At 38.6% G+C, this 13,090-nt stretch overlaps 1 protein-coding gene across 1 annotated transcript; it reads right to left on the bottom strand.

The window, feature by feature from the left end:
- Positions 1–1,378: 1,378 nt before the first annotated feature.
- Positions 1,379–12,396, bottom strand: CENPH (centromere protein H). Its single transcript, XM_044446239.1, has 9 exons — positions 12,196–12,396; positions 10,714–10,769; positions 10,480–10,528; positions 9,039–9,113; positions 7,588–7,644; positions 6,262–6,325; positions 5,540–5,591; positions 2,466–2,629; positions 1,379–1,932 (listed from the first exon to the last, which is right to left on the bottom strand). Exons 1-9 carry the CDS (start codon positions 12,348–12,350, stop codon positions 1,840–1,842), a joined length of 765 nt encoding a protein of 254 aa, XP_044302174.1. The 5' UTR covers positions 12,351–12,396; the 3' UTR covers positions 1,379–1,839.
- Positions 12,397–13,090: the final 694 nt, after the last annotated feature.

Genomic DNA, 13,090 nt, shown 5'->3' with positions numbered 1-13,090 from the left:
TTGTTGTGGGGATAAGATGGGGGAGGAGAATGATGTAAGCTGCCTTGAGCCCTTTGTCAGAAAAAGGCAGGATATAAATTGAAAAATAAATAAATTCCTTGCATTGTTTTTATTCAGTAGGCAGGCACCTATTTTATTTATATAACTTTAAAGGTGCTGTGTTACACCCTTAAGAGATGGCACAGCAATAAAACAGTAGCAGACTGTTACACTGGATAGCTATTTGTCACTAGAGAGTAAGAGATTCTTAAATGGAGCAAGAAATGTCAGTTGTCCAAGCTGGAATCCCATCAACTCAGATTGATATAGCCAAGAAATTGAGGAAAACTGAGACTTGGAATGACAGCAGCGCAGGAACTAGAAAAGATTAAGTGTAAAGGATGTTTCACTGGAGACCAAGGCCAAGATCAGCTGTACTATTATTGTATTCCCAATCAGAATGTATGGGTGTGAAAGCTGGACAGTGAAGAAAGCTAACAGGAAGAGAATTGATGTGTTCAAAACTGGAGGAGAGCTTTGTGAATACCCTGGGACTGATAGAAAGACAAACAAGTGGTTCCTAGATCAAATCAAGCTAGAACTTTTCCTAGAAGCAAAAATGACAAAACTGAGGCTGTCATACTTCAGGCACAAGGCAAAACTCCCTGCAGAAGACAATCATGCTGAGGAAAGTACAAGGCAGAAGAAAAGGAAGTCCAAATATGAGATGGATTCCATAAAGAAAGCCACCACCTTGAATTTACAAGTCTTGAACAAGGCTGTCATGGATATAGGACATTTTGGAGGGCTTTCGCTCACAGGGCTGCCATAAATTGAAGATGACTTGAAAGCACATAACAAGAACCATAACAAACCATCTCTTTTTAAACTTTTTCTTAGAGTTTAAAGTCACTGCCCTCCCACTTCTTTGCTGGAAGCTGCTGCAGTTTAAATGCACTACCATGGTGAAACCATTCCCCTGACATTCCAATTCTCTGATTTGTACATCAGTTGACAATTAGCTATTTTGTTGCATTTCCTAATAAAGCTCTATTCCCAGAAAAGCTCTGAACTTGGCTCTGTTGCACCCTTGAATACTTTGCTCCCTAGATTTAATTATCTGAACATGACTCCTATTTGGTTCTTTTTGCTATTTTGATTAAAACACTAGCCTTGGGCCAGCTTCATCATACTGACAGCAGCTTGTCCCCCACAGTAGCACCATGGCAGGATGGCTTTCTAGCAAAGCATTTGAGCCAAATCTCCCCAAACCCCCTTGTTGCAGAAAGGCTTATTCAATGAAAATGGAAAAGCAGCTTTTAAGTATATGGTCCAAAAAAGGATGGTGAACACACCTGAAGCAATACTGTGAAATGCAAAACATGAATGACATAGTGAATACAATTTTAGAAATTTATTGAACTTACATAATAACTGACTAGGCGAACAAGTTATACTACTTCTCACAGGCATATATAATGTGAGGTAGCAAGATAAAACCACGATTACAGAAATTTGCCTTTCCAGGAGGAAATAAAAAAACTCTGCAGCAAACGTTTTTCTGACTTTATCTTAAGGCTACAGTCAGTAACAGCTCTAGAAGCCAAGAAGCAGGAGATGAGAAGGATTGTAGAGACACTTTACCCTTCCTTACCAGCTCCTTGCATACATTCACAGTGATTCTTCCAAGGTAAAGCTCAGACATTTTAGTCATTAAATTAATCACCATATTTTACAGCAGGAAGTTCTTTTTTAAGTTGCATTGTCCGTATGTACATTGACGCACTGTGCATTGGTACAGATGTCTAACTTTGAGGAGCAGACTACTTTTTCTTCTCTACATTAGCAATCGTGAAGGAATCACAATCCAGCCACATTCTTCTCCAGTTGCAGAACAACTGTCTTCAAAGCTGGATCCTTTGCCCAATTGACTCCACTTCCAGTAATGAGATTCTGAAATAAAATAACGTTTGTTTAGCTTTCAAATAGATACCAGTTATCATCTATGCTCCCATGTTTTCTTCATGTTGAAGCAACACAAATTACATAGCAGAAGAATCAATGCAGGGATCATTTATGCTGTGCACTATTTTGGCAGATTATAAAGCTAGCAATAATCAAGATATTTTAGTATTCACAAAATTCAGATGTGTTTCTGCTCAACAGAAGTCATTTAGTTTGTTTATTCTTAACTAGAGCATAATGAATAAATAGCAAAACTCTGCTCACAATAGTAAAAATAGCAAAAATGTGGCTAAGTTACAGAAATTTGCATTGAAACTGTCTTCTGCATATTATATACTTCATAATTTCCCATCTACTAGCAATAACGGGAAAGTACAATATTTATCTGCCAATAAACCTTGAAAACCCCAGGTTTTCCCTCAGTAAAGTTCCTTTTATTAGTAAAGAACCAATTTACAGCTACTACAAATGAGCAAATCTTAATTAGTGTGACCAGTTGTGCATCTATGCAGTTTACTTACCTGGAATATGTTTTGAATCAATGTAGTCATCTGGATTTCCTGTTGCAGATTTCTACGAGCCTTCTTCAAGATTTCACCCACTTCCATATTTTCTAGCTCTTCTTTTTGTTTTCTTTGCATAGCATGTATTTGTGCCAATTTGCACTCCCCAGCTCGTTTCAGCGCTATGTAATTGTGAGAATAAAATATATATGTACTAGCTAATTCACTGCAAGAACATGAGTTGTACAGAATCAAGTTAAAGATTCAGATTATGTCATCAATTTAAGAATAATTAAGGTTGCGATCTTAAGCACGTGTAGATAGAAGTCCTGCAACTCCGAGTATTCCCCAGCTAGCTATGCTGTCTAGAGAATGTTGGGAGTTGGAGGACATTTCTTTCTGTCTGCGCATGCATAGAATTGCACTTAAACATTGGGTTGTACGCAATACTCTCTCCCACCCACAGAACAGCTTTCACCAGCAGAATGGGAAAGTGGGAAATTCCTCCAGTAGCCTCCACGACCTATCAAAATCTGTCACAGAAGATTGGGTAACCTGACAGATGGACCGGGGAGAAGGCACAGAGCAGCTGCAGGGAGAGGAGGGGAAGGACAAGCTGAAGACTATTCATGAGATATTTTTTTCTCCACAGATATGCCCTGAGATAGGATCCTTAATACAAGCATACACACAAAGCAGACTTAAATATGCTAGCACTGTACAGGTTTTGCATTATTTCAAGACAATTTGTAAGATCAGAAGGTCAGTGTTGACTGGTATGACAAACATGAAATATAGATTATTTTATTCTTATATAAGTACAAAAATGAAGTAGCACTTAATATTTTAATTTTCCACATAAGCTTTTGTAGGTGTTTCCTATTAGATGTAGGGATAGAAGGAAGATGAGATTGTGAGTTGAAAGCAAATATTCCTATTTCTTTAAGGAGATTATCTTCAATATATGAATAGTATTAAATGCAATGTACAGCAATGGAGAATATGAACTATTTGGCTCTATAATGTCTCTGAGTTTATTTTCTTTCAAATGACCATCAAGGCATCTGTTTGCATTCAGGGAGGTTAAAATGCTCACTACAAGGCTTCTTACAAATCTTGGTTTTGATGTCCACAGAGTCTTTGACTTACAGTCAGGCTCATCTGTCCAATCTGTACTATTAGAGGAAACTTAACACAGTATTAAGTAATGCAACATAGTTGACATGCATGTGTAAATACTCTACATGTGATCTACCACTGGGATCATGAATTAATGTTGGCTCTTAAGGTACTATCTGAGTTTGCTGTAAAATCTGGATCCAGGCTCTGAACAGAATGAGTTTTATTTCCTTAGAGTAGTTGGTTAAGGTTACAAGATTGCCTATACACAGGCACAGGATTCCTCCAACTGTGTTCTTGTAAGTAGAACTGTTTTCAGTTCACTGTAGGTCTTTTATAGGTTGGTCTAAAACCTTTACTTGGGAACTATAAATGATTTCTAGAGGTATTCTGTCCTGTTCCTTATGTTCTGTTCTGTTCACCCTGTTGCATGGCAGTAGTATTGTCTAAGATATTGAACTGGCTTTTGAAATATGGTTCACCGTATTAGGATTGTATTTCAGAAAACAATCTGGTCTAGTCTTAGATTATAAGTTATTTATCAAGTTCATGCAGAGAGCCTTTGACTATGGGGCAGCATACAAATGTGATAGATAGATAGCTAAATAAATAAATAAGGTTAAGCTGAATGCCTTGGCTGAATAAAGTAGACCTTTTTATAAGGTCCAGGAAGATAACTGATGGCATGGTGGCAATAAATATCTAGTTCAAGTATAGTAAAAGCAAAATTGTAGCAAAGTCCATTAAATGGTTTGTGAGATTAAAATAGCTAGCAGAGGAACTCTCAGAACCACTGTTTATTATCTTTGATAAATCATTAAAAACAGAAGGGCCAGGCAACTGGAGAAGAGCTAACTTTGTTCCCATCTTCAAAAAAAAAAAAAAAAAAGGAAATTAGATGAACCTGGAAACTACAGACCAGTTAGCCTGACATCAATCCCTGGAAAAATTCTGGAGCAAATTATTTAAAAAATCAATCTGCAAGCACCTTGAAAAGATGCAGTGAATAATAAAAGACAACATGGATTTATCAAAAATAAATCCTGACAGACTGATTTAATCTCATTTTTTGACTGGGTAACCTCCCCAAATGGATGGAGGAAACACTTGTAGACATAATCTACTATGGCTTTAGCAAAACTATTGACATAGTGCCCCACAACATTCTGATAAACAAAGTTGCAAAAGTGGACTAGATAGAAAAACTATTAGGTGGATCCAAAATTGGCTGCTAAATTGGGCACAGAGTGCTCATCAATGGCATGTTCTCAGATTGGATGGAAGTAACTAGTTGGAGTGCTGCAGGTTTCAGTCCTAGGCCCAGTGCTCTCCAACATTTTTAGAAAGTATGAGGAACAATAATCAAATCTGCAGATGAGTCCAGATATCTAAACGATTTGGGAATGGAGCTTTCTAGGAGAAGTGTTGGTCTAATCTGATTAAGGCAGGTGCTAGGCTGCTGAAATGCACTCAGTCAGGAATTGTATTTGTATGTGCACCTACATGTGTGAGCTAATATACTATTTTATATTGTAATGTGACCTACAGTAGTGTCCTTTTTAGGGCAACCTCATCCCCCCAAGTCCTTTTTCAAGGAACCACTAGCCTGACTATCCATGAAAATGTATGATGGATGGAGCAATCATGGGATACAGTCATGACACATGCAAACATAACAATGTTACCAACACACTTTTGTTATTATTACATTTCTATACCACCTGTAGCCAAAGCTCTCTGGGTGGTTCACAATGATCCAGATTTCAACCAGGCCTGATCCTGCTTAGCTTCCAAGATTAGGCGGGACCAGGCACTTCATGCTATATGGAAGCTATATGTTTCGCAGCACATTGCATTTTGGATCTTCACACATTCATAGAAGCACATATTCAAAAGAAGTATAATAACCTCAGCTTGGTAAGATAGAATGTAGCAATATATTGCCATGAAAGTGGAACTTCACTACCACTTACCTAGTCTATTCTGCTTAACCTCATTCAGTTTTTCTTCCAACACACGGGATTGCTGTGTAAATAAGTACTGCATTAATATATTGCAGATATAGCAACCTGTGTTGGTGGCATATATGACAACTGGCCACACCAATACTTTTAAAAAGTACAGATATACTTTCAAATAGAGTCATATCTCCCTTTATCACATTTCACAGATACTGTGTTTTTACGAAATGAAGGTTTGTAAAAAAATCCCTTTGTGGGAACTTTCGCAATATTTCAAACTTTTTCATTATTTATTTGTTAGGGTGATCTGTGATCTTTAGTGTTACTATTGTAATTGTTTTGGGGTGCCACAAGCTGCACCCATATAAACTATCAACACTGAGTGAAGACTCTCCACCAGCAAAGAGAGCACAACTCCCTGAAGGTTCCAATGATGGTTAGCCTTTTTTAGCAATAAAGTATTTTTAAATTAAGGTATGAATATTGTTAGATATAATTTATTTATTAGATGTTAATAATTTATTTATTTATTAGATGTTATTATATTTATAATGCTATTGTACACATAATACAATAATGGAAACAAATTTTATATGCACTGGGAAACCAAAAAGGTTTTCTGTGACTCGCTCTGTTGCAGTGGTCTGGAACCAAACCTGCAATATCTCCAATGTTTGCCTGTATTTGTTTTATAGACACTTAATCCTACCAGTCTTAATATAAAGGATATTTACTTGCTGTGCTTTTAGTATTGCAGTGCTAAGCATCATTATGTGTTGCATAGTCTCCCAGATCAACCTAATAAAAGCATAAAAAGAAATCAGTATGATCCTTAGATTTGTAAATCAATAAACATTACAAACAAATGCAATTAAAATCCTGATGGATCATCTTTCTAAGGAAAGCAGTTCGAAGAAGGAATGATTTGCAAGGGAGAAGCAATGGTACTTTCTCCCCACTCCCTGCTTCACAAGGTTGGTTATAAAAAATCAGATCATCTAATGGATAAGTAAATACTAGCACAAAATACTGTTTTTATTAGTACTGTATATATGTGTTGGGTCAACTAAGGAGGCAAAAAAACCCTATGTGACATGATGAACAGAAGCAGTATGTTGCAAAGAGTTTTAAAAAGCCATTGTTAAACTGTGGTATTAACCATTTAGAAAAGGAGTAGAATACACTAAGGATTGTATCCAATGACATCATTTTGGTAGGTTGGGGGACACACCCTATCTGGGGCATGGAAAAAGGTGTGAAGAGGGAAGACAAAGAAGCCTGGTCCTACGAGGAGAAGTCCCATCACATGAAGGTTGACTCTAACAATGTCTCAGAATATATGTTATGGCAGTATAACCTGTATGTTGTAATGCAGGCAGAAAAAAATTGCTTCTGAATAAAGAAGCTACAGCTAATTGAAGCACAAGCATGGGTAGTCATGCTGGGCCATTCTATTACTGCTCTCAGTCCTTCTGAATCCCCCATGAAATACAACTGAAAGCAGTGTTTTGGCAGGAGTCCCAAAGTGTTGCTGCTTTAAAAACAAATACACATAACCTGAGGGTTATTTAGGAAAACTTGCAACAATAAAAACAATTCCAACAAAGAGGTCTGCTACTGTGACATCCAATTTGAGTGTGAGCCTAGTTTTAAACAGTGCCATGCCCTTTCATTTTAATTTGTTGCTAAACAATGGAGCCACAGTATAACAGCTCTTGTGAAGAGTGCAAGTGGACATTTCAGCATCATATCTGAATGAATTTATCTACTTTTCATGTCACAGTTGCATTTGAACAAAGTTTAGGGCACATAGTGTAGTTACATTTTAAGACCTTCATTGTAACTACAAGGAATTATTTCTGGAAGGATGGCCATGTTATAAAGGACTAGAAACTCAGCCTATAATTCTCAGTAGTCTAATCCAAGTGCCCTTCTGAAATTTTCTGTTACCCCTTCAAGCACTGTTTGTTAACACTCAAGCAAAAATATTGTCATATAAATATATAAAATATAAATCAGTTTAAAAGAATTCCTCCTCTTGGAGTTTCAAATTCTCTTACTTGGAGTCTTCATCATTGTCCTTCAGTTTGGTTCTAAGGGCATCAGTTACTTGGATCCTATAAAGCAAAGAGAAATGATAACATCTGTTTATAAAATGTACACAAATATATCTATTTATAAAAGAAACAAGACTAAAAGGTATTTTCTTTCACATATTTGGGCACGCATACACACACACACACACACACACACACACACACACAATACACCATAATCAAGCAGCTGAACAACATTTCTTTTAAATTAATTTAAAGGAATTAATTTAAGGAAAGGAATTCTTCCCAATTAATTTTTGGGAAGAAAATGGCATTTGTAGAGTTAAACAGAAGGTAGCTTTGAAATAAAAAGTTGTCTTATACTCATTTTATGTACTTTATGTTGAATAAATTTTAGTTGTGTCCATACACCAATAGAACTGACATAACTGGTGGAACAGATTCAACTTCCTCCATGCAGTCTCTCCAAAATCTTCTCTGGAGTGTTGAGAGTTCCTTTGGAACAGATTTGGGGAGAACACAGGTGGAGGGGAGAAGGAAAAGTCTAATAACACAAGTGGAGGTCCACTTGCAATGTTAGAGTTCGCTTTTCTATTATATACACAACAACAACAACATGGACAATATTAAAACTGAGCATAAATAAAAATTATTTTCCCAGGCTTTTCAACCACTGCTAAGGTTAGCACTTTTAAACTTGAAGCTTTTACTATTTAGTTCAACTAACTCATTTGTTGTGTTAATAGAGGCACAATCCTGTGAAGTATGAACTTCTGTATTAGAAGGCTCACACTCACTCAATGCAGAGTAGGAGTAAGAGAGGCAATCTTTACCTCCTGGTGTTCTTCTCATTCTGCATTTTCACTAGATGGCTATTTCAACTGCATAGCTGGAGCAGAGGGGGAAAAGGAGGCTGCAATGGCTTCAGAGTGCTGGCTGCTCCAGAATTTCCCCTCCTTGCCCCCTTTAGCCTCTTGTTGAGGTTGCTTTCTCAACCTTGGAGAAGAAGTATGATTCTCTTTCCACCAACTGTGAGAAGCTGGCATTCTGGACCTCAGGCTACTTGAACTTCAGATCTCAAAATCCAGAAAATACAGTGGCCCCCTCACACAATGGCCAGAGACTATATAACTTCTCCCACCATATATTCCATTTTATTTTTCTTTTGTTTTAACTAACTTATTTGTTGCATGAGTTCATATGTTTTATTATATTGTTATTTTGTTTTAAATTGTTCTTTGTTTTCTGTTTTGTTGGCTACCTTAGGAACATAAAATTATACTGATGGTGCCCTTCAAGTATTTTTGACTTCAAATCCCATCAGTCCCAGTCAGCAGAACCAATGGTTCGGAATACTGAGAGTGGTAGTTCAAACAGCTGGAAGATACCAGGTTAGGGAAGTCTGCACAGGATATATATTCTGGAAACACAGAAAATCAGGACAAATTATTTACCTTTGTAATGCCAATGTCTTATTCTGGTATGATATCTTTACTTCTTCCATTTCTTTTTCCAATTCTTCTATGGAGCTAAGAACAACATTGAAGAGAATTCAATTAAAAGCAAATCATGGCCCACAGGATCTTAAAGGTATGTTTCTTATAAGTGTTTCTTAAAAGAAACTTCTTCTAAGAGTTTGAGATGTTTATAATATATTTTCTCAGTTACTGATATTTACAGAAAAGACATACTGCTCTCTTATGTTATCAGCTCTGGCTATTTTTGCAAACTGACTATAAGAAAAGACAGGTAGAAATGCAACACTAGAATATTTCTAATAAATCATTTCAGAAACTTCCCACCCCTTTAATGCAACATCTCTCTCAACAGCATAGCGGGAGCAGAGTGGGAGGCAGGCTGAGACCATGCTGTGCAAGCACATATTTTGGTTTCAGATACAACCTTTGACACATTGACTAAATTTTTACATTTTCCTTTAAAAATTAAAGATAAGTTTATGATCTTTAAGGTTATGAAAGTGGATTGAAGTTATATGAGCAAAACTAGGGGCAGAATTAAGCAGGATTTTCAGTACAACTTGTTTATTCCTCATAACCAGAACAGGCAGAATTATCCAAAATATGCACATGCCCATTTTCATGATATACTGACCAGATTCTGTTCCGAGATTTCTTGCTACAGAATTTAATTATATATATAAATTACTGTGAAGATTTGAGTACAATCAACAAAAATCACAGCAAGCTATACATCCAATATTCATTATTTTCAGACACAGTTTCTTAGAAAGAGTGACTGTATAAATGGAATTCACTTTCATGTATGTAAGCTTGGGGATTCAAAAGGGAATGCAGCTAACAGGTAAAATAGACAGCAACTGAACAAAGGACATAAGGTATTTTAGGAGCTCTTGTGTACAAAAGCCTAGGATTTCAAAAGTACTGCAGAAAACTTTAAGAGATAATGTATAAATCACATCTAATTTTGTAAATATAAATTCATTGGATGTATATACTTGAAGGGGCGATCTATTACTAACTCTTTTTCTTCCTTATAAACCTGACATTACTGCTAGTCTCTTGCATTTTGCATATAAGAGTGCAAATTTGGTGCTTAATCACCTGAATTTGTATATGGAGCTGGGGGCAGGGACAGGAACATATACAGGCATACCTTGGAATTGTAAGTTCAATCCCAGACTATAAAAATAAAGCAAGTATCACAACAGAGCCAGTCACATGAATTTTTTGGTTTCCCAGTTCATATAAAAGTTATGTTTACATTATAGTGTAGTCTGTTAAATGTGCAGTAGCACTGATGGACTTGCTTGATGTAGGGTTGCCACAAACCTTCAATTTGTAAAAAGTGTAATATCTGCAAAGCACAATAAAATGAGGTATGCCCTATATACTGTAAGATGTTTTAACAACATACCTCTCCATTAGCTTTTCATCTACAGCTTGATCTGGAATGCTTTCTTCATCTGTCAAACAAAAGTTGTGTATGTTCAGAAACTTCACTCCAGAGACAAATATACCAATAGCATAGAAAATAAGTTCTCAAGTTTCAAAACACCATACAAAAGTTTTAAATAAATAAATAAATATGATAACAATACAGACATAAGAAAGTTCACAGTTCTTTTTACAACAGTAGTCACATACTTACTTGCATTGAGTGTTGTATTATATTCCATAAGATGTTGGTTTATTTGTTCCCTTATTCTACAATTAAAAAAACCCAGAAAGTCAGCAAAAGAAAGGGATATGTAGCAGTTAATAGCATATTTATATTATTTCCATAAACTTAATCACAATCATTCTAGTAATCCTTCAGGATCCTTCTGTGAGTAATTTAAAACAGTAGCTGGGCAATTTATCTTGTACACTGTAAACCTGATATCCATTTGAGGACTACCATCAACATTACCCCTAAAATTTGTGATCTGTGTTCAGGGTTTTACATTTGGTCTCCAGAAAGAATTCCTAATGTTGTATCCTTGATCAGCCTCACACCTCATGTTCTATCCAGAGAAGGGACCTCTCTCTGATGTTTGCTCTCTTTACTGCACACACACAAAATTTATTACCATGGTTTATGTGATTTAGTCTTGTTTAGGCCTTTTATATTATGCTGCTGCAATACTTTATCTGCTGTAAGTTGCTCTGAGCAATGTCTGTGAACTAGAAGAGCAGATTCTTTAAAAGAAACCAAACAGCCCTCCTTTAGTATAAAAGGCAGCATTAAAATACAAATACACTGTGTCTGGAAGCTGGGAGAGAAAAGGTATTCATGAAAATCACTTGCCTTCCCTTGGGCAAAGATGCCCCCTCCCAAAAAAAGGCTGTCCCTGTTAATGAAATAAGAACACTTGGAGAAATGCCAGCCCCTGGAAAGCACTCCACTTCTCCACCTAACCCTGTGAACTTAAATTTTTTCACATTGCACACATTATTGCATTACCTTTATATCCCAGCTTTTTCTCCGCTTAGGCAGCTTACATGATCCTCCTTTCCATTTTACCCCCACAACAACGCTGTGAGGTTAAGCAGAGTCAGTGAACTGACTCAGGAAGGATATTTCCTGAGCCCCATTCCTACGTGCTTAGCCCTATGCCACACTGGCTAGTGATAGCCACGAGTTAGGAGAGCTTTACAGAGGGGCTGGGCAAATTCCTGGGGGATGCTAGTCACTATGCCACGCTGGCTTTTAGGAATTACTACTACCCTTGATGGCTATAGACTACTTCCAGGATCAGATGCGAGTGGCTGGGGAACTTGGACAGGAGGTGGTGGTTGTCCGGCTTGTAGGATTCCGTGAGCAGCTTGTCTGCTGCTGTGTGAACGGAATCTCGGAGTAGAGGAGCCCGTGGGACGTTCTTAAACCGGAGCCGTGGCGTTCCAAGAAATGTACGCCCAGGGATGTAGAACAGCCTTGCCCAAGCTGTTGTCGTCCAGATGGAGCTGGCTGGGATTGATGGGCCCTGCAGTCCAGCACATCTGGAGGGCTCCAAGTCGGAAAAAGGCTGGCACAGCAGAAGCGGGAAGGGGATTGGAGGCCGAGAACATCTGCAGGACCAGCGGGCTCGCTGCCGCTGAGTCAGAGGGTTGCGGCCCTACAACGCATCGAAAGACTGCGGGAAAAGCTGACCGAAACAGCGTGAGCAGGTCCGCCTTCTTCTCCCTCACGCTACAGCCGAGCCTCCGCGCTTCTTCTGCCGCGGCTTCTTCTACAGAGCCGGCGAAAGCCGCCGCCGCCGCCTCTTCACAGCCGGCCGTGCGTCCCGCTCCTCCCTGCGCTTCCATCGCGGCAGCAGGAACGTCCGATGGGATCTTCTTCAGACAGGAGCGGCGCTCCTCGCGCCGCCGTTTCAAACGGCCCGCCGCCGCCTCACGTCACGGAGGAGCTCGGCGAGCGATTGCTCCTGCCTGAGCAATCGGCACGCTCCGCACGGAAGCGACGGCAGCCACTGCGCAGGCGTCGTGAGAGTGACATGAGAACGGGACAGGAATGCTGTCAGCCCCGCCTCCCAGAAGGAAAGTGTGAGGTTCCCACGGGGGCTGGGCGCTTAGGAGAGACTTGGGAAGGGCGGAAGTCGTATTTTATGATTTTAAGAAAGCGACAACGGTAACGACTCAAAGAAAGACTGTTTAAGATTCCCAGCTGAAATGTGTTGAGCCAGAATTCCTAGCAATTCCGACCATTCGCTATGCTGGCTAGGGACTACCTAAGAAAAAGAAACCAAATATATCGATATAAGTGGGGAATACTTGGCTCAGCGGCACGGCAAATGAGCAAGACCTTGAAGTGGTTGTGGACAGCAATGCGATGCAGCCAGTAAAAGGGCAAATGCTATTTTGGGATGCATTACTAGAATTTCACTTCCAAATAATAAGTACTTGTTCCCCTGTACCAGTGCTCTGCAGACTTTTTTGGGCTGCTGCTCCCTTTCCCTTTGGATGACAATCCTAGCGCCCTCACACCCCTTTCTTTGTGATAGGATTATTGCTTTGCTGCAAATTCAAAGTAATCAATCACTGCTCCC

The sequence above is a fragment of the Varanus komodoensis genome, unplaced genomic scaffold (genome assembly GCF_004798865.1).
Source record: "Varanus komodoensis strain SLA01 unplaced genomic scaffold, ASM479886v1 scaffold5, whole genome shotgun sequence".
Taxonomy (NCBI): Eukaryota; Metazoa; Chordata; class Lepidosauria; order Squamata; family Varanidae; genus Varanus; species Varanus komodoensis.
The sequence above is the reverse complement of the archived record's forward strand: the minus strand, read 5'-3'. Positions and strand labels throughout refer to the sequence as shown.